Below are 21527 nucleotides of genomic sequence, written 5' to 3'. Positions count from 1 at the left end.
AAAATATGATTTTTTTAATTTTAAATTAATAATTTTTCCTATTTTTTTTATTAGGAGTGTCATGCTATCTAAAAATTTAAAAATATCCACAAAGAACTGGTTGAATTTATAAATATAAAAATTAATTTTTTTTTAAAAAAACTTACTATTTTAGGAGAATTAAAGAATTATCAATAAAGTTATATAATGAGAGTATAATTATAATTTTAAATAAAATTTCATCAATTTAATTAGAATTTAGTTAGCATGGATTAATGCAATAAAACCATTTTATATGGACACTTTATTTTTTTCCTATAATTATATGAAATAATAAAAATAATTTTAATGGTATTAGAAATGAGCATTTTTTTAAATAAATAAATAAATTTAATTGCAAGAATAAGATGGTTTCTTCGAATTTTTTTAATAAAAAAAATAACATAAATTATGAGAAGATCGAGAAGTGTGAATTATTATTATTTTTAAAAATAACACATATACTGTATAGATTATTTTGTTTTCGAAAAAAAATACTAATGTCCAATTGTTTTTTTAAAATATTATAATAAGACCGGAGGAACAATTCCTCGGATTTACATTTAGTTTTTAAATTTTTCACACTTTTTTATAGTTTGGTAAAAAAAATCACCATATTTTATTTTAAAAAAAAAACCTAGACATGTATGATATGTCGTGAATTATTGCAAATGATTTACATAGTAAGTCAAATAAAAAGGTAGGCAAATAAATCATTTTTCATGATACATATGTTCTTGATCTTGTCTGAAAAAACTATCTTCTTTTTCCTTTTTTTTGTGAGTAAATAATAAATATCACTTTATGTTTTCATCCATGTAACTTTGTTGCAAAGAAAGATAATTTCCAAATTTTTATATAATTTATTTTTAAAAATATAAATTCTACCCATAATATATATTAATTATTTTCTCTCCATCAAGTCTATGAGTAGTTTACTCCATCACCTACATATAAAATCAATTTTTTTTAAAAAAAATAAAATAAAATCTAGAAAATCTTAGGCCTTAAGAAATAGCAGTATTATTTAGTAATTGACGAATCATCACGAGCAAGTGTGTATGATCGAGTCCATGTAAACAACTAATTTTTATTTCCTCAATTATTACGGAAACAGCACTCTAGGTTCTGTTTGGATGTTAAATATACGACAATCAATTTTTAGGATCACCACTTTATTTAGAAACTTTTATCATAAATAATAATTTATTATGGTATCCCTTGTCCAACATGTGTTGGAAAAAAATTAAAAATGATTTATAATGAATTTCTTTATCAATTTGAATTAATCATTTTTGTGTTGGGAAAAAAATTAAAAATGATTTATAATGAATTTCTATATTAATTTGAATTAATCATTTTTATAAAACAAGCTGTATGACAATAATTCAACGTAAGTTGTCAAGAAAAAATAAAAGTTTAAAAATATTTATGATGGTTTAAAATTGAGTCTTATATCAACTTGAATTAACAACTTTCGTATAACAAATATGTATATTGTCGTAAAAATATGTAGTGCAACGGTGTAGGGGTGGTATACCATATCTTACCGTACCGAAAATTACGATATAAAAAATTCATACCGATATCGTACCGAAATTTTCGATATATCGACGATTATACTGAAATTTCGGTATGGTATCGGTATATACAGTTTTATACCAAAAAAACCTTATATTTTAAATTTTTTATAAATTTATTGTTTTAAAATATTATATGGTTTAAAATTTTGTATATTTTTTCGGTATTTCGGTATTCCCCGGTATATACCGAAATTTTCAAATTACATACCGTTACCATACCGAAAAATTTGATATTGTTACCATACCGTACCGAAATCTTCGGTATACCGAAAATTCGATATTTTTTCGGTATGATAATCTCGATATACCGAAAATTCGATATTTTTTCCCACCTCTACATCGGTGTTCACACATGGACATGAAACCTTAGGATGTCAATAATTCAACAAAAGTTTCCAAGAAGAAACCAAACAAAGCATTTGTTTGGGCTCCAATAATAATAATAATAATGAAACAAAACACGTAGATGAAGCGTGTTCCATGGCGAAGGCCGCCAATCATTGAACCTTCCTTTCCTCGCAATAAAAAAATATATAGCTAAGTTTGTTCCTCCTTTAATCTCTCGCACACACACAAATATATATATATGGAATGAATATATATAATATATGGCGCGCGCGCGTACACACTCATCGCACTTGTATCCCTGTCTTATTCTTTTTTTCTACGCTGAAAATGCTAAACAGGTTCATTTTGTGGACGAGATAGAACACAAAAACCAATTTTTTCATTTTTATAAATCCTGTTTCTTGATTTGATATTATCTTCGTATCTTGTTCCACCTGTTCTGTGTTAGCGGTAACAAGAAGTAGGAAATTAAACAGGGGCAAGAGGCGAAAGGGTTTTATTTTTGGCCCATTTTGTTTTTTTTTTTTTTTTGGTTTTTCTGAAATGTCTTTCATGTACATGTTCTTCATCCCTGAGGATGCCAAGGTGGAGGGAGAAGGCGAGTGGGACAAGGAAAGTTAGGATTTTTGTGAAATATATAATCAAGCTTTTTTTTGTTGTAGAAATTGGCAGAATTTAGGTATTGAGACATCGTAAGTCTGTGTACAAGCATCTGACTTGATCTTCTTCATCTGTTGATTTTGTGGGGGTAAAAGCTCTTATTTCTGGAAACCCCATTTGCAGGTTCTTCATTTTGGTGCTGATCTATTGTTTTTTCGATATTTTTTCAGTGATGTCAACAGGTTTGATCGGTGATTCAATGGTGATAGCTCCCGGTCTTGAAGGGCCCGGGAGCACAAATCCTTCGACCCAAATCGAGCTGGATTTCGTCAAATGCGACTGTTGCGGGCTGACGGAGGAATGCACCCTTTCATATATTGAAAAAATTCGTGAAAGGTATTGAATCGACTTTCTTTCTTGATTATGTATTTTTTTTAATTTGGAGAATGGCTAGAATAATTTGGTTGGTTGTATCATAAATTTTCCTTGGTACTGGATTTGAGAAAAAGTTCATTCTGTTCAAGATCAAACAGCTAATATCTCGAACTTGGTCAAGCTCAAGATCACCTCCACCTTTTCCATGAAGAAAATTTTCTAGGATCAACCGAATCTATATCTGATAGTCTTGATTCAAATGATTGATTTAGTTTAACTTTCTTGAATCAGATACGGTGGAAAATGGATTTGCGGGCTATGTGCAGAAGCTGTGAAAGATGAAATCTTGCGTTGCCCAAAGTTGATAAGCCCGGACGAGGCCATAGCCCGGCACTTCAGCTTCTGCAACAAGTTTCGAGCATCAGGTCCTCCCGAGGACCCGACTGTACGTTTGATCCGAGCCATGAGTCAGCTTCTGAGGAAGAGTTTGGATAGCCCGAAATCTCTGAGATCGATGCCAAGTAGCCCGACAAGGAACGGAGCAGAACTGTTAGAGGGCACCATGTTGGCTCGGTCTGGGAGCTGTATGCCGAGTTTGACCCTGGTGGATGCCTCTGTTTACTGCGGAGTGGAAGAAGGCTGCGAATGAGGGGTTTGGGCCAAGGTAGTAAATTCGAAGATGGTTTCATCTTGGCTGCTAGTTATATTTTTGTGATTTTACTGTATTAGTGGGGGAAAAACTTGAAAACAAACACAATGCTAATGATAAATTGTAAAAATAAAGAATGTGCAAAGGAAATTAGTGCTTGATTTTGATGATTGTATCAGCAAGTGTAAACATAGTGTCGCTCTTATTGTAAGATTGATCAACAACTTGTTCTTATTGCACCTTGTTGCAAATATCCGACAATTGTACAAAAAAATTAGTGTGAATCGCTCTATATTTTAATATAATCTGTTTAGTTGAATTCAAAGTAGAAATATGTGGAGTTCAAATTCGGGATGAGAATTTTATTTCAGATATATCATATATTCAACCAAGAAACTACTATATTCGATCTCATTTAAAAATGTTTCATAAATCCTCTGCGTTCGAACCAGCTGATCTTTCAACATTACAAACGAGCTGAGAAAAAGTGCCAAGAGAAGGGCAAGTTTTTTCTAACTGGATTTCATTTGTCAATTCTGACATGTAGAAGACAAGAAAAAAAAAACCCTGAAAAATATTGAATGCGGGGAGGTGGCTAGAAGTTTCTAGATAGTTGAAATGCAAGGAATAAATGGTCAAAATGGGTGCCCATGATTGAATGGCAACTGGATTTATGGGTCAAGTGATGGCTATGATTGAGGGGTTCCATTCCCATTTCAATATTGATAAATTTTATGAAGACGATAGGTATGTATTTTTAGTCGTGAGATAGATTTACAATAAAAATTAATATTTTTAATATAAAAAATAATATTTTTCATTACCTCTCATAAAATTGATTCGTAAAATTGTATCACATGAGTTTTTGTGTTTTATCAATATAAATACAAACTATGTAATAGATAAACATTGTAGCAAGATGATATTAAGATATTTTGCCTAATTCGTAATAACCATGTCAACAATAATGCTCTTTGTCTTTTATTTTGTTTTTGCCAAATAATTCCTTATCTTTCCCCTCTTGCGATTTGTCTTGCTACCAAATAGTCCCTAATGCACGTGGTGTGGTTAATATAATATGATTAATGAAACTAAATTTGTAAAAAAAATTAATAATAATAGATAAATAAACAAGGATTAAATTTTATTTTATTTAATCAAAAGTTGCTGATGGTATTGGTAGTGAAAAACAGCAAAATAAAGTAGGAATCGTAGCTTTTTGCGAGCTTATCTATCCATTTAATTTGTAATAAAAATGAAAAGGAATAATTCTATGTGATTGTAAACACTCGTAGCGATTCCTTGGGCATATTCCTCCACGGAAATAGTGGCCGTATTTTTATATACAAGATATCATGTCATAAGTATACATGTTAAAATGGATAAATCCGTCGACTCATCACATAAAATAGGTGAGTCGTGTTTTCCGACCCGTCAAAATAGCGAACAGGAATGGTTATGATTTACCTCCTCATTTTGATATTTTGATAAATGATACGTTATTCTATCCTATTTTTGGGCAAAGATTAATGGAACATCGAAACTAAATTAATTAATCTATCCTGTTTAGGTTTTGAAACTATAACATTCGATATTTTTCTATATTTTCTGAAACTCGTAATTAAACAATCGACTTTGCTGGCTAAGAATAATGCTTAACAAAGAAAGCATAAGAGACAGACGCAAGTGGTTTGGAGTACGTTGCCGTGAAAGCCATTTTTTTATTTGTTTATACGATTTGTGAACCAAGGAAGTAATGATGTCCGATTTAAAGAAATAAAATATACATATTCCTTATCTGCCAAGCTGGCAAGTCATGTTTTTGTAATTTTAGAGAACATGTTCCAAATTTTTTTCTATTTAATCAAATTAGAGACATACAATCATTAAAAAATGTATATATTTTATGCATGGATGTAAACAAATTTACTACATGGCTTGCTTTGGACACTGCCCATTATGGATGCCAATTTCATCCACGGATTTAGGATCTCGTAGGAGTTCATCCGAACAAGGTGATTCGAGGCCATTTATCGGTATATGTTGGGGTTCGAGAAAAACTCAAATTATCCGTATTGGGTATTTTGAGAAGATGAGATTGCTATTCTCAACCCCGAATCTACCTTAAAAACCTATGAATTATATATAAATATATATTATTGGGGCGGGTTGAGAATTTGACGAAGACTTAGTCACCGCACTAATTAAATTGAACTTAGAAACTTACAGATAAGAAAATAAATAAGTTCCCGCGAGAAACATTAAACAAAAGCCATATTCAAGTTTCTACCCCTCACCAGTAATTCATTTAATCCTACATTTTAGTTAACTACGAGTCCAGAATGCTTTATATATGTTCATGTCTATTTGTCTTACCATATAACTTTTGGACCAGGAAACTACAACATAAACAGTACATTCAATACCTTTTAGGAAGACCAAGAAAAGTTCAAAACCACTGTGATCAAGAAGAGAGATTATTTGAATTCGAGAATTATATTTGTTACCTCTGCCAAAAAGAGGTTTAATAAACACATTGAACATCAATAGTAGTCGCATTTCAGCAAAAAAAATACACTCAAAATATATATCAGTCATGATAAAACAGGCAGATTAAAAGTTTGATGCACCATAAGTTGCAAATCAAGGAGTTATTAATTGAAAGTATAGAATTATTGAAAGAAACAATATGCACACTTGTGGTTTTCGGCTAATTGCTAAACTCTACTGTGTCATGAACTTTCAACCACTTGTTTAAGCCAAACCCCATATTCAAGAAATCTCCTACTCACTCCAGTAGCTCAGGTACTCACAAACTACATACGAACATGAGAATCCTCTCTCACTTGTTTGTTTTGTGCTTACGTAAATCAAACCAGGAAGCCAACAAAATCAAGATGAACATCATCACTTTTTGCATGAGTCATGACACTAATTTACTCATCCATCATCTCATTTTTATTCCATGTCTACTCGTCGGAGTTTACAGGAACTCGTCGGAGTTTATCGGAACTTGCCGAAAAACTTTAAATCTCGACCGAAACTAAGCTGGAAAAACAAGGGAATTGAAATGGCTTCAAATACTACGTCAAAAAACAGCAAAAATACTAAGTCACAAGCAAAAGCTCACCTAATGCGAACCAAGAAGCACAAGCAGAGGAAGCTCACGCACGGCTCGCTAACAGGGCTCGATCTGCTCTTTTCTTCCCGTTCCAGCCTCTACAACCGTTGTCCAGAACTCAGCTACCTTCTACGGTGGTTGCTGCTCCGATTCCGGTAACTGCACGATCCGTTTCTGGTGAGGAAAGAAGGGCGACGGGTTTGGGGAAGAAAAGGGGTTACGGCCGTTTTGGGGAAGAAGGGCGAAGGGTTTGTATATGCAGACGGAAATTAATTTTATGTCCTTAATTAATGACATATATAAATTTTTAACCTTAATTAACGACAACTTAAAAATTTTTATTGTTAATTAACGACTAAAAAATTAGTTGTCGGTAAATTAACAACAATTTTTAAAAATCCGTCGTTATTCGTGACAGAAAAATAAATTATGTCGTTATATTATATTTATGACAGATTTTTTATTTCCATCGTTAATTAATGATAACATATTTAATTTCCGTCGTTAAACACAATTTTTCTTGTGGTGTGGGGTTCGAGAAAAAACTCAAATTCCCCGTATTGGGTATTTTGAGAAGATGAGATTGCTATTCTCACCCCCGAATCTACCTTAAAAACATATGAATTATACATAAATATGGGCGGGATGAGAATTTGACGAAGACTTAGTCACGGGAAAAACAAATATGACGAATCTTCCATTAGAGAAAAGAGGGATTAGGTCGTAGATTAGAAAGACAACCCCGCCCCCGTTCACCCCATTATGATCTCTCCTGCCCATGCACGAACCAAATAAACACGATAATTTGTTAAAGTATCAACAAATAACGGGTCAACCATATCAATATTCACAATAAAAAGTAATACTCTTAGCATAAAAAGTAATATTTTTTCATGGATGACCCAAATAAGATATCCGTCTCACAAAATACGATCCGTGAGACCGTCTCACAAGAAACATGTTCAAATTATCGAGGGGATGATTTACTTTTTCACTTTAATAATTAAACATATTGAAAGAATGATGAGATAAATTTAAACATTCATTAAAATTATTAAATATAATTTCCCTAATAGGTTTAATATTATAATATATAATAATAGTAAATAAGTAAGATAGTGCATTTGGATTACATAGAAAGTTTTGCTTCAACAATTATCGCTCTTATTAATTTCACTAAAAAACAATAATGAGATAGTCTCACGGGTCAATTTTGTGAGACGAAATTTCAACCCGATCAGATCAATGAAAAAAATTATGTTAAAAATATTAATTTTTACTCAAATTTTGGATTTTGTTGATTCATCTCACGAAAATAAATTAATGAAATCGTCTTAAAATAGATCTATTTTATATTTTAATTAATTGAGGCATATGAAAGAAAAAAAAAATTAGTGGAGAAACAATACAAATTAACTTGTTATATTTTAGACAATTTATAATTTTCGGGCTTTCTTCTTCTCTTCATATTGGGGTTGTCTTTCTTTATAAGGCCGAACTATTTGCTGAACCTGAAATTCTATTTTAGTGTATAAATTTAGTGTAGAAACTGCGATAAAGTTTTTGTATGAAATACAACATTCAATTCTAACTAATTTACTTCAAATATCACACCAAAATTTATATTACTGAAATATTTTTAAAATTTTTTTACTTACGTTATTTCTTAACATTTGTTTCATATTTATATTACTGAAATATTTTTACATTTTTTTTACTTACGTTATTTCTTAACATTTGTTTCATATTTATTTATAAATTAAACAATATAATTATGATTAATGTTATATGATATAATTAATATTTTTTACCAATAAATGTAACTATAATTAGATTTAAAACTTTATTTTAATTATTATTTATTTGTTAAAATATATATCATATGAGTTGATACACTAATTAATGTTTAAATAATTAGACATATATTTAAAAATGTAATAATATAATCATAGTTAAGTTTATGTTTAATATCGAATTAGATATTATATTATTACATTAATTAACTATTTTTAAAATTATTATAAATTAAACTTCAATATATATTATATATCTGTAAATTGAAGTAGATTGTTTTTTACCAAATCAAACTATTTTTAATAATTAAAAATAAGTAAGATAAATTATTATTTAAAAAAATGAATATCATTGCACCAAATTTGGATCAGCATTGGAGAATGGAGATGGCCTTATAGTGGACACATACTTTATACCCAAAATAATAATTAATCATTTCTTTAGTTTTCAAGTCCCCACACTTCAAGTTTATTCATATTTATATTGCATTTTTTTTAGTGGTCTGACAAAACTACATTAAAGAACCCAAAGTTTATTTTTATCGGACTTATATTTGATTTTCTTTTTATTTTAAGACTTTAATCTGTATTTTTCCATAGTAGCATGAGATCTTTGTGAGATTGTTTAATATATTTTTATTCGTGAGACGAATTAATTATGTTTATATATAAGATAAAATTAATATTTTTTTATCGGTGACTCAAATAAAATAATATTTATGTTTCAAAATTGACTCATGAGACCGTTTTACGTTAACTTTTGTATTAACATAATAATATCAATGAATTTCAAATTTCACATAAATATCAATATATTATATATATCTCATGAAAGTAGTGACATTTTAGAATAATTAATTATCCATTGTAAAAATTTACCAACTCCGATCCATTTCTCCGACAAAATAAATCTGAGAGCCACCACTGAAAACTGCTCCGTCTTCTTCTTCTTTTTCTTTTCTTCTTCCGTCAATATTTAAAATCATTAACCCAAGGAAAACTATTTCAATAGTAAAATTATTGTGATTGATGATCAGTTGTGTCGTCAGCGTTGTGACGTCACCAAAGTAGCAATATGATTTTTTTTTTAAAAAAAAATTATTTATTGGCGGATTCAACTCGATTGATATTTTACAAGTTTTGTAGTCAAAAAATAGAAAATTTAATGTTATACTATTCTAATTTTATATTTTTGGTTAATATAATTAGGATTTTTTATATATAGGTAGACACTATTATAAACTAAGATATTTGATTAAAACTAAAGTTTGACAATATAGATAAACAAAATTTCAACCATGCAAACTTCCGGGAGAAAAAAATTAACCATTTTATGACTTTTCTTTATGATACTGTCATTATTCTTAAATAGGGAAAACGCTGAGAAATTTAGAGGTATTTTTGATACATTTTATTTGCATAAAACAATATAATATAATTTCACCCGAAGATTTCTAAGAAAGTGGCATGAAACAATGATCGAAATCGAGACAGCAGAGTCATATTCCCACTCAATGAAAAGGAAGAAGACATTCCCATTGAATCCTTCCTTTTTCACACCTAACAATTAACATAGAAAAAACGAAACCAAATAAAAGATCTTTTGCTTTTCCACTGATTACCAAAATTAATGTAAATTTAGTCCAAATTTCATATTTTTTTTTACTGATATTCCTAATTTCTCAAAATTTCGTCCCTAAAATTTGACCAACGATAACACCTTCTTTCGAGGCGAACTGAGGAAGATGAGCAAGTCATCATCACTTAGTTGAAAATATTCCAATTTAAAGAATTTGTTTGTTCCATTCTTTTTTTAAAAAATTTATTAAGTGTCTGTACTGCACGAGGAAAACTGGAAAAAGATATAAAGGCAAAAACATTGTTAAAAAAATGAGAGAACGTGCTTCACGACGATAATATCTCGATTAGTCGAGTCAAACTGTGTTTTATAATCAATAAAAAGACGTTCAATTGTGTTTTAACATATAATTATATTTCAGGCTTGCAAAATACAAGGAAAAAGTTAGGAAACATTAACAAAATTTCCGAGAAACTGAACCCCAAACAAGTCCACTGTTACAAGTCAACCCAATTCCATGGTTATTAATTCGTAAATGTGTTACCCACACGTGATTCCATCCTACATATAGAGACACTATTTTATGATAGAATCAAGGATCCAAATTTAATCGTACATATATGAGATCCACTAATTTTTTTAAAATCATATGTGTGTGAATCTTGTCCATCCAAACCATGTGGAGACAGTACCCCACATGTAACATCGAAACTATCTGTCACGCACTATATTTTTATGATAAAAAAGCAATAATATGGAGATCTCAATATTAATAAAGTAATTTATTATTTAATTATTTAATATTATGAGACGAATTTTTAATTTGAAATTGTGTATAATTCAATTCCTCTACAAACACCACAAGCATTGGCTTTATCTATAAATTACCTGTCTTTGAATTCCATGAATCAGTATACTTGCTCTATTTTTCGTCTCTTGGACTCTTCTCCCAAATGGATATCTCAATTTTGGCCGCCGTTTGTCTCGTCGCCTTTTCACTCTTTCTCTTACGAAGTGTCATACATCGGAGAAAGCTTAAACTGCCGCCAGGCCCGAAGCCATGGCCCGTTATCGGGAACCTTAACCTCATAGGCTCACTCCCCCACCAATCACTGCACCAACTTTCCCAAAAATACGGACCCTTGATGCACCTACGTTTCGGGTCTCAGCCGGTGGTGGTGGGCTCCTCCGTCGAACTGGCCAAGACTTTCCTTAAGACAATGGATGTAAACTTCGCCTGTCGTCCGAAAACCGCAGCCGGGAAGTACACAACCTACAATTACTCTGACATCACTTGGTCCCCCTACGGCCCGTACTGGCGCCAGGCCCGAAAGATGTGTTTGATGGAGCTTTTCAGCGCGAAAAGACTCGAATCGTACGAGTATATTCGCACCGAGGAGATGAGTTCCCTCCTCCGAGGTCTTTCCGAATCCGCGAGAAAACCGTTGTACTTGAAAGATCACCTCTCCACGGTGAGCTTAAACGTGATCAGCAGGATGGTTCTGGGCAAGAGATACACCGATGAATCGAAAGACTCCATCGTGTCGCCGGACGAGTTCAAGAGAATGCTGGACGAGCTTTTCTTCTTGAACGGGGTGATCAACATCGGAGATTTGATTCCGTACGTGGGTTTTATGGATCTACAGGGATACGTAAAGAGGATGAAGATCGTGAGCAAGAAATTTGACAGGTTCCTGGAGCATGTTCTAGAGGAACACACCGCGCGGAGGAGGAAATGCATAGAGAATGATGGGAGTAAAGATATGGTGGATGTATTGTTGGATCTGTCAGAGGACCCAACTTTGGAGGTCAAGCTGGAGAGGCACGGTGTCAAAGCTTTTACTCAGGTATGGAATGAAGACATGTTTTTCCTCCATTTGCTCCCTTTTTAAGAAGATTACTTTTTTTAAAAAAAAATAAAACATAGCGAATAAATTAGAACTTTATACAACAATAATTTGTCTATTCATTGTGTTGAAAACATGGATCCAAATTGATTGTTGTTTAGGACTTGCTTGCCGGTGGAACGGAAAGCTCGGCGGTGACGGTGGAGTGGGCCATCTCGGAGCTCTTGAAGAAGCCCAATATTTTCGGTAAGGCAACGGAAGAACTTGATCGTGTCATAGGCCAAAACCGGTGGGTGCAAGAGGCGGATATGCCTCGACTCCCCTACATAGACGCTATTGTCAAGGAAACTATGCGGCTACATCCCGTGGCACCAATGTTGGTTCCAAGGCGCGCACGGGAAGATTGTAAGGTAATATTTGATGCTATACTTTTTATCAAATGTTATATTTGTAAAAATAATTTTGTCCATTTTCTAGAATTAATATATATGCGTGCATGTATAGGTGGCCGGATATGACGTAGCAAAGGGGACCCAAGTGCTAGTGAATGTGTGGACCATAGGAAGGGACCCGTCACTATGGGAAAACCCAACTGAATTTTGTCCCGATAGGTTCATTGGCAAGAGTATCGATGTGAAGGGTCATGATTTTGAGCTTCTTCCGTTTGGATCGGGGCGGAGGATGTGTCCGGGCTACAGTTTGGGCCTCAAGGTGATCCAAAACAGCTTGGCCAACCTCTTGCATGGGTTTAATTGGAGACTGCCAGACAAAATGCAGCCCGAAGATTTGAACATGGAAGAGATTTTCGGACTTTCCACTCCGAGAAAGATCCCACTCGTGGTTGTAGGGGAGCCGAGGCTTCCACCTAAGCTTTATTCTCTCTAGTTACCTTTAATATGATCGTGTTGATGAAATTTAAATAATTTGATTATCTAAATAAACACTGAGGACTTGATGTAATATGGTGAGGTTAGTTAATTGGGCTGGCTCAATCTCAGTACCCAAACATTGGGCTACACCGAGGTTTCGCTCTTGTTATATTTTACACACTTCGAATATGATCTTCGCTCTAGAGTCCGAAAAGGAATTGGGCATGCAAACTTTAAGTTAATACTCTCCCGACATCGTTAGATGAGATGAAAAATGATGTAAAATATGTGTATTATAAATCGATCCAAATATAATGATTTATATTTATAATCTTTTATAAAACGTGAACCAAATGGTTGATGAAACTTTACATGATGTAAGTATGCATAATCATTTAACAGCTTAATTAATAATTGATCCCATAAGTATCTAATTGTGTATCAGTTCAATTAAAATTTAGATCCATCGGACATGTAGACAGGCGAAGGATGTATAGATTCTCTTGGAGTAGCTAGCTTGTGCTTCATTTATAGATTGCACGTTTCAAAAGTTAGAACCTTACCTTATCCAATTTGATCGCCGCATGCGAACACGTGTTTGCGCATGCATTTCCCACATCAACGTAATTCCATAGCCTTCATATTATTTCTAAAATGTATCATATAAAAAATATAATTTTCAATATTATCAAAAGTTCAAATTTAGAACAAATGTTCGATAAATCAAATTACGTTTTTGCAAAAAAAAAAAAAAAAACTTTAGTATAATTATATATATCCCAGAAGGATCTACTTCATAGTAAAATGTACTAGAAGGAAACAAGTGTACACCGTCGTGTTGACCACATTGCACGCATCTCAAGTATGTCCGTCTCTAGCCGAGTGTCGTATGTCTCCTTTTATAATCGACAAAAACTTGTGAGAGACGATCTTACAAGTCGTATTTTGTGAGACAAATCTCTTATTTAGATCATTCATAAAAAAATATTATTTTTTATGCTAAGAGTATTAATTTTTATTGTAAATATCGGCAAGATTGACTAGTCTCACATATAAAGATTCATGAGACCGTCTCACATATAAAGATTCATGAGACCGTCTCACAAAAAACCTATTCATTATGATAATATATAATATATCGAAAATTTATTTATTTTTTTTGTCATTTTATAATAACAATTAACATACACATATTTATATATAGGTAGATATCATGAAAATAAAAAAGTTATTTCATTGAATCTCCTTACATAACTTGTGTTTATAATAATTTAATTTAATTATCCACCAACCTATTTTTATTTAACGCTGATCGATTTGTTCACGTAATTGCGAGCTTAAAATATCATTTGTTAAGACTGCTAGTATCGCAAAAATCACATGAGACAGTGTTTTAATCTTATGATATATATCTCCAACTTCATTGGTTTCCTATTATTTTTCATTTTAAATATAAATCAGATGGAACTTGCAGCGTAAAAATAAATCCATGAGATTGTTTTACGAAAGATTTATTGATATTGTAAGAATAAGTAAAGTAGTTAAACCAAAAGAAAAACGTCAATGAATATGTTAAAAAAATAATATTTATTATTTATTAATTAATTATGAGTAATGGACAACAACCTTAATTAATAATCNATAAAATTATTGTGATTAAGTCCAATAAAAGTGTAATAATTGAATCCTGCCCAGGTTCATTGTCCTTTATTACATTTCTGGAAGGACTGCAAGAAAGTCGTATGCCGGAGAAAGAAAATTGAAGCGTACGAGAAGAAGACACTCCCTGAATCGAATCTCTCTCATCATTTTTCTTCCGAATCTCACATTTCATCATGGAAATCCCGATCACGCCTTCATTTTCTTGACCGGTTCCCAAATCGTTTTGTGGATATTTATCTTGATTCGCTGTTTTTACTGCTACAATCCATCAGAAATTTTGCTCTTTTTTTTGCATTTACGTTTCTGATTGTTGTGTTTGTGTGTGTATATATATAAGATCGTTCACAATTTAGAAGTTTGGGATATTACTTTGTTGTAATAGTGGTGAAATTAGGGATCAGATTATGCCGATTCCGACAATAGCTCTTTACGCCAGTCCATCGAGCAGTGTGTGTCAAATCAACTCCCATGCATCGTATGATGTAGACATCAATGGCCGTTCAACTTCGTCGGCATCGGCTTCGCCTTCGCAGAAACATATAGTTGGCGGGCTCTCGTGCTTGTTTTCATCGCCGTCCGTGAAACCGGCGTATTCGAGTGGATCCGAGGAGTTGGGATCGCTGTGGCACGACATAACTGAGGAATTGGGGTCCTCTTCGCGATACTCTTCTTTAAGCTCGTCCGTCAAGAGAGATCATGGCCGACAGAGCCCAATCTCTGTACTCCAGGGTCCCAATAGTTCAGTATTATCTGGTTACCGAAGCCCGCCTTCGAGGAATAGCGGCGATTCGAAGCCGCTGAGTGGGGGATCGTTTAATGGGTTCATGAGGCATGCTCTGGGTTCGTGTGTGGAGCATGGTTCCTCGACTTTGACTTTAAATATGACAGACATCGACCCATCTCCGTCGAATGTTATAGCGGAGGAGCTAACTTTCGCCATGGATGATAATAATTTCACGGAGTTGGAATTACCTCCATATGCTAAAGACCTGCTTTTTGAAGCCCAATCGAAGCAATTTATCTTTCGTGATGATAACGTTGTTAAGGCTTTTCGTGAAGCTGAAAAGGCGCATAGAGGCCAGGTATTTGAAATTATTCGAACGGATCTTTTTCTTTCTTATTTCAATAGAGTTGTGATAAGATTGGACTCAATTCCTTTATCTTGTTATGGTGTTTTTAGATGCGTGCAAGTGGGCATCCTTATTTGCAGCATTGCTTGGAGACTGCGGTCCTGCTGGCAAGTATTGGAGCTACGCCCACAGTTGTTACTGCTGGACTTTTGCATGATACGGTTGACGATTCTGGTGTTACTTATGAACATATTTCCAGGACTTGTGGAACTGAGGTTGCTGAGTTGGTCGAGGGGGTGAGTCATAGAGACTACATAGAATATAGTTCTTATCTGCTGCATTGTTTTTAAGCATATGACAAATCGGATTTTGTTAATGTGCAACTTGTTCAAGGCTTAAATTGTGATGACATGTTAGTTGAATTTTTTTTAAATATTTTGGCCCTTTGTACTAGTTATTCTCTAAATTACTCAGTTCTTGCTGGTTAATTCTTTGTTTATGTATTTAAGTGTAAGATGTTGAGTTCCCTTCCTCTTCGGTGATCCGTGATTACAAGTTTTGAATGCGTTGAATACTGTTTTGTTGTAAGCATGTAGGGCAGTGGTGAAGTCAGGGGGTGTCTAGGGGTGGTCACCCCCCCTTCGTATTTTTAATCTTTTTGTTATTCATTTTTTTATTTGTCGAGTATTCGTAAAAACGGAATTTCGCCCGTTAAATATTTTGAGCTTTGGTTTTGCTACATTACTGCTCTCTCCTGCCTTTCCCCTTCTTTTCCCTCCCAAGACTTTGACTGAAGCGATTGCCTTGTGAAGTTTATTCAGTTATTGTTCTTCCAGGTGTCTAAGCTCAGTTACTTGAGCAAGCTTGCGCGGGAAAACAACACGGCCTGTAAAACTGCGGAGGCAGATCGATTGCATACCATGTTTCTTGGGATGACCGATGCAAGAGCTGTTCTTATAAAATTGGCTGATCGATTGCATAACATGATTACTTTGGGTGCATTACCTTTGCTCAAACAACAAAGATTTGCGAAGGAAACATTGGAAATATTTGTTCCTCTGGCAAATAGATTAGGGGTTTCAACTTGGAAAGAGCAGCTTGAAGATCTTTGCTTTGAACACCTCGATCCTGATAAGTACCAAGAATTGTCATCCAAACTTGTGAAGGCCTTTGATGAAGCAATGGTTACTTATTCTGTGGAGAAATTAGAACAAGCGCTGACAGCTGAAGCTGTTCCATATCATTGGGTATCAGGCAGGCATAAGAGCTTGTATAGCATACATTCCAAAATGTTAAAGTATTTGACTCCTCTCCCTTCACTTTAACCAGTCCCTTTATTTGAAATTTGAATTTTTGTTTAACAGATTTGTTTTGTGATATTAGAGGTTGTGTAAAATTTGTGGATGATTCTATGATGACGTTCACTTTAGCAGTTAAATTGTGTTGTCTAGATTTCATATGGTCCTCTGATTCATCAATATGAATGAAAGCACCATATGCTATCAATTAACTGCCTAATATATTTTATCTTTTGTAGGAAGAATCTCAATATAAATGAGATCCATGATATTCATGGGTTGAGATTGATTGTTGAAACTGAAGAAGATTGTTATAGAGCCTTAGGAGTTGTTCACCAGCTATGGCAAGAAGTTCCTGGTAGATTCAAGGACTATATTGTTTCTCCAAAGTTGAACGGGTATTCTAGATTCAAAATACAACGATTATAATATTTAGTTTCTGCAACAATTATAATTGAAGCTTGACTGAAGCTCTGTAATTTTGCAGGTATCAATCTCTTCACACATTAGTGGTGAGTGACGATATGGTTCCCCTAGAAGTTCAGATTCGAACCAAAGAGATGCATCTGCAAGCTGAATGTGGATTCGCTGCTCACTGGAGGTACAAAGAAGGTGATTCAAAACACTCGTCTCACATCGTTCAGATGGTTGAATGGGCGCGATGGGTTGTTACTTGGCAGTGTGAGGCCATGAGAAAAAAATTGACATCTGCTGGCTTTATTGACTCCATGAAGCCACCTCGCACGCTCATCGCCCATTCCGAGAATTGCTCATTTTCTTGCAGACCTCAATGCGGCTCTGAAGGACCGGTCTTTGTCATATTGATTGAAAATGACAAGGTTTGTTATTGACTAATTTAGTTACCTGAATAATGTTTTGTTTGCATGCTACTAAGATTTCCGAAAAAAAAATCCCTACTAACGTGTTTGTAACTCGATATTTATGCCCCTCTTTGCTATTTTCTGAGCTTGTAATTCTGTTATAAATGTTCGCATTGGTGTGTTGAATCTGCAGATGTCCGTCCAAGAATTCCCAGCAAACTCATCAGTGGGAGATCTATTGGAACGAGCTGGTCGAGGCAATTCTAGATGGACATCATACGGATTCCCGATGAATGAAGAGCTGAGGCCGCGGCTAAACCGCATGCCTGTTAGTGATACCATGTCCAAGCTGAAAATGGGGGATGTGGTAGAGTTAACCCCTACAATACCTGACAAGTCACTGACGGTGTATCGGGAAGAAATCCAGCGGATGTATGATGGAGGTTTAGTGAAATCAAGTGCAGTGCCAGCTGCAAGTACCTTGCTAACGTGAGAAGCTGTACCTTAGGGCTTAGGCTAATTCTTTTAGTTTGGGTTGGTAGCACACATTCAATGACCAGAAAAATTAGCTAGTTTCATCTGTATATTGATTGATAAACGAAACATGCATTTGTGAAGAATAGCACCCCATGTTATCATATCAAGGCAAATGTCTTTAAGCATCTGGTTTTATTTGTCTCTTGTTTGCCACTTGCTGTCTTGTTTATTATTCCGGAAAATTCAAATTAAGAAGCTCACGTACCAGGCAACATACATCACAGGATTAAATTTTCAACTAGAAAGAGCGAAAATGGAAACTGTATCAAGGGGAAAGGATAAAGATCACGGCGATTACACCGACAATACATAATATACATACTGCAACACACCCTGAGGGTTAGCCCTTGAATCTACTTCAGGTACCTAGGAAATTTGATTCATTTAATAAGACTCCTGCTTAGATCTCAATGCAGTGGCAGATACAAAAAAGTTATCTTGGATGTTTAGTTCCAAGAGGAAACGATACTCGTTGGGTCGTTCCTTGGGGCAAAGCACTGCGGTCTTGAGAAAGACTGGAAGCAGGAAAGGCATTGGGATTAGGATCCGCACCTTCTTCATCGTCTTCTGTTTCTTCAACGGGTTGGCCACCATGCATCTTTGGTATAGCAAGTTGATAATTTGGGCTGATCAAAGTATCCTGTTCTGGAGGGAGAGGGATGCCATACTGCGTGATTGACTTTGGCAATGGAATCTTGTTTCTGCTCCTGGCCAACTCTAGTAGCATCTGCCAAAGAGTTTGGAGTCAAAATGATCAAGTTTTAATATTGGTACATTTATATACTCAAAAAAATATTTAGCCAACGCATCATTCTAGATCAAGTACGAGGAAGTTAACTGAATTACATATATGAACAAAGAAGTTACAAGGATTGAAAGTTCATAAAGTCCATAATTGAACCAAAAGCATAAACCAAATGGTACTGGAAGTCTGGAAGGCAAAACAAAAACATGTATGGCTATGCGACTTTACCCTCACTTCCAATCAATATGAAGATAAAAACACAAGCATGATATAATTCAGATTACCTGTCTCGGTGGAGGTTGCGAGAAACTAAAATTGACTTTTGACTGAATTGCAAGCTTCACATCGTCAGAATCGATTGTAGACTTTCCAGCATGCTCTGAGTATACCTGTGCATCAGTCAGCACATCGACAACATACCGATACCACAGTTCCAAAAACTGGTGGACAACCCGGGGCTCATAATCATCAACATTCATAGACTTTAATAAAGTCTTTACTATCTTTGCATCCCTTGGTATGTCTTCTTCTCTGCCTTCTGCCATTTCACACACTCAAGCTTCCCACTGACGCAGATCCAAACATTAACAAGCATAATCTTTCAGAAAATATGCAAAAATATAGGGTCGACACAATAAAAAGCAAAAGTCCAATACCAAGCACTCATGGAAAAGATCAAGAAAGATATCTAATTTTCACTTCCACCGACAAACTTATAGCCCCAGTTTTCTTCAGGTTCTTACAAGTCCTCGAAGGTTTTAATAATATATGCAAGTTATTTCTAGGTGAACAACTCAAAATCCTCAGGAAAATTGCACAAAAAGTTTTTTTTTAAAAAATCAAATAAGAGGGAGACTGGGCCGCTCGTCCATCCTCTAAGCCAATTCAATCTAACCCGGAACACGAGGGAAATGAAAGAAAGATAGGAACCCTAAATAATTTTCAACAGAAACATTCACTCACAGTATAAATCAAGCAACTACAAAAGCACAACAAAATAGAGCTACTCTCACAAAACGAAGACGCCCATAACGTAACATTAAAATAAAAAAAGAAGAAACTCATCTTTCAATGGTGAATGAACAAAATCAAAATCAAAATCAAAATCGGTGAAGTTGGACCAAAGAAACAACGAATTAGCCATGATCAAACCAAAAATAAATTAAAACCCGCCAAATAAATCTAAAATCACAAAGCCACGTAACGAAATCCAGCAGAATACATTTAGCTTTTCGGAAGAACTACCTGAGTTCGAGAAAAAAAAAAGGAAGAACAAATCAAATCTGCGCTGCTGTTTGATCTCTCCTCTGGGACTGCACTGAATGTAGCAAGAGGATGGAAACTTTAAAATATAGATTTTAGTTGGGCTTTATGTTTCAGAATTTTAATGGACTTAAAGTCCAGTTAATATCGGGCTTTGATGCATCCAATTTGTATAAAATAATGTAATACGTGTCCAACTGTTTTTTTAATACTAAAATGAAATATAATATAGTATTTAAATGGGTCAATAAAAAATATACGATCCATTTAAAATTTAATTAAATAAAAGAGATTTTGATTTTTTTAAATTAGTTAGATAAGCTCATTAATTAGTTAGTTAAATTTCACCTTGGGGTCGAGTTCTTTGTTCGGGTTGAGCTCGACCCACTCTTCAGACGCTCGACCCAGTGGGTCGAGGTGCTGGGTCGTGAAGACTTCGACCCACTCTTTTGATTTTTTTTTTTTTTATTTTTTTTAAGAGATAAGAACTCACTCTTCTAATTTTTTTAATTTTATTTTTAAAATAAAAAAATGAAGAGTGAGACAATCTTCTACTTCTATTTTTTTATTTTTTAAAAATAAACTTTTTTTTAATCTCGATTCACTCTTCTACTTCTATTTTTTTTAAATAAATTTTTTTTTAAAAAAATGAAGAGTGGGTCGATAAGAGCTCGACCCCCTCTTCTAATTCTAATTTTTTTAAAATATTTTTTTTAAAATAAAAAAAATGAAGAGTGATCGGCCCACTCTTCTAAATTTTTTTATGTTTTCTAAATAAAAAAAATGGGTCGAGTGATAATGTTAGAGGTTTGGTTTAGGGTTTTGTTTAGGGTTTAGGGTTTGGGTCGGGTTTGGGTCGAGATGGGTCGAGTGGGTAGGAAATTTTTGATATTTTTGAGTTTCGATCATTTTATAATATATAATTCACTTTATATATGAATAGAATGTAAATATATATAAAAAATTTATTTGTCTAAACATTAGTTATATGTTATAATTTTAAAATGCTAGTTAAAAAATTCATAACAAGTAGAAGAATGTATCTCTTATTCTAACAATGTGGGTTGAATTTATACTCGACTAAAAATATTAACAAATTTTATAATTCCACTAAAATTCATAACAAATTTTATAATAATAGAACTAAAAAAATTCATAACAAATTTCATTACATATTCACTTTAATGAATGTATATCGAAGCATATGAAATTAATGTTTATTGTATATAAACATTAACAAATTTTATAATTCTACTAAAATTTTTAACAAATTTTATAATAATAGAACTAAAAAAATTCATAACAAATTTCATTACATATTCACTTTAATGTAATGAATGTATATCAAA

General features: G+C 33.6%; 4 protein-coding genes across 10 annotated transcripts in view; 3 read left to right on the top strand and 1 right to left on the bottom strand.

Annotated features, from left to right (window-relative positions):
* The first annotated feature begins 2076 nt into the window (after window positions 1-2076).
* Window positions 2077-3799, top strand: LOC140981068 (uncharacterized). Of its 4 annotated transcripts, none has more exons than XM_073447313.1 (3): window positions 2077-2628; window positions 2780-2945; window positions 3216-3799. In XM_073447313.1, exons 2-3 carry the CDS (start codon window positions 2782-2784, stop codon window positions 3571-3573), a joined length of 522 nt encoding a protein of 173 aa, XP_073303414.1. In that variant the 5' UTR covers window positions 2077-2628; window positions 2780-2781; the 3' UTR covers window positions 3574-3799. The 4 variants fall into 4 exon arrangements, with proteins under 4 accessions (XP_073303414.1, XP_073303413.1, XP_073303411.1 ...); XM_073447312.1 differs by having other exon boundaries at window positions 2077-2697; XM_073447311.1 differs by having other exon boundaries at window positions 2079-2641.
* Window positions 3800-10972: 7173 nt separating this feature from the next.
* Window positions 10973-12919, top strand: LOC140981036 (trimethyltridecatetraene synthase-like). Its single transcript, XM_073447252.1, has 3 exons — window positions 10973-11913; window positions 12075-12323; window positions 12418-12919. The coding sequence occupies exons 1-3, from the start codon at window positions 11020-11022 to the stop codon at window positions 12796-12798; spliced, it is 1524 nt and encodes a 507-aa protein (XP_073303353.1). The 5' UTR covers window positions 10973-11019; the 3' UTR covers window positions 12799-12919.
* A 1535-nt stretch (window positions 12920-14454) lies between these two features.
* On the top strand, window positions 14455-18295 carry LOC140980465 (probable GTP diphosphokinase RSH2, chloroplastic). The gene is made up of 6 exons (XM_073446283.1): window positions 14455-15526; window positions 15625-15810; window positions 16351-16811; window positions 17052-17210; window positions 17300-17651; window positions 17827-18295. The coding sequence occupies exons 1-6, from the start codon at window positions 14849-14851 to the stop codon at window positions 18124-18126; spliced, it is 2136 nt and encodes a 711-aa protein (XP_073302384.1). The 5' UTR covers window positions 14455-14848; the 3' UTR covers window positions 18127-18295.
* Window positions 18296-18384: 89 nt separating this feature from the next.
* The window catches only part of LOC140980466 (transcription initiation factor TFIID subunit 9-like), a 4956-nt gene continuing 1813 nt past the window's right edge, over window positions 18385-21527 (bottom strand). The window contains exons 1-3 of one of the 4 annotated variants that reach the window (XM_073446284.1): window positions 20190-20228; window positions 19200-19513; window positions 18385-18897 (exon numbers count right to left, since the gene is read on the bottom strand). In XM_073446284.1, coding sequence (XP_073302385.1) covers window positions 18604-18897; window positions 19200-19460 — 555 coding nt within the window. In that variant the 5' untranslated portion in view covers window positions 19461-19513; window positions 20190-20228 and the 3' untranslated portion in view covers window positions 18385-18603. The other 3 variants (XM_073446287.1, XM_073446285.1, XM_073446288.1) reach the window with 3 other exon arrangements.

Source organism: Primulina huaijiensis, chromosome 7, assembly GCF_012295235.1.
Source record: "Primulina huaijiensis isolate GDHJ02 chromosome 7, ASM1229523v2, whole genome shotgun sequence".
Lineage (NCBI taxonomy): Eukaryota > Viridiplantae > Streptophyta > Magnoliopsida > Lamiales > Gesneriaceae > Primulina > Primulina huaijiensis.
This window is presented reverse-complemented; position numbering and strand designations above follow the sequence as displayed.

Coding starts and splice junctions, on each gene's coding strand:
- LOC140981068 (XM_073447313.1), top strand. CDS start 2,782: ATGTCAACAGGTTTGATCGGTGATTCAATGGTGATAGCTCCCGGTCTT. Junction 2,946..3,215: donor ATTGAAAAAATTCGTGAAAG/GTATTGAATCGA, acceptor TTCTTGAATCAG/ATACGGTGGAAAATGGATTT.
- LOC140981036 (XM_073447252.1), top strand. CDS start 11,020: ATGGATATCTCAATTTTGGCCGCCGTTTGTCTCGTCGCCTTTTCACTC. Junction 11,914..12,074: donor GTGTCAAAGCTTTTACTCAG/GTATGGAATGAA, acceptor ATTGTTGTTTAG/GACTTGCTTGCCGGTGGAAC. Junction 12,324..12,417: donor GCGCACGGGAAGATTGTAAG/GTAATATTTGAT, acceptor GTGCATGTATAG/GTGGCCGGATATGACGTAGC.
- LOC140980465 (XM_073446283.1), top strand. CDS start 14,849: ATGCCGATTCCGACAATAGCTCTTTACGCCAGTCCATCGAGCAGTGTG. Junction 15,527..15,624: donor AAAAGGCGCATAGAGGCCAG/GTATTTGAAATT, acceptor TGGTGTTTTTAG/ATGCGTGCAAGTGGGCATCC. Junction 17,211..17,299: donor GTTTCTCCAAAGTTGAACGG/GTATTCTAGATT, acceptor GTAATTTTGCAG/GTATCAATCTCTTCACACAT.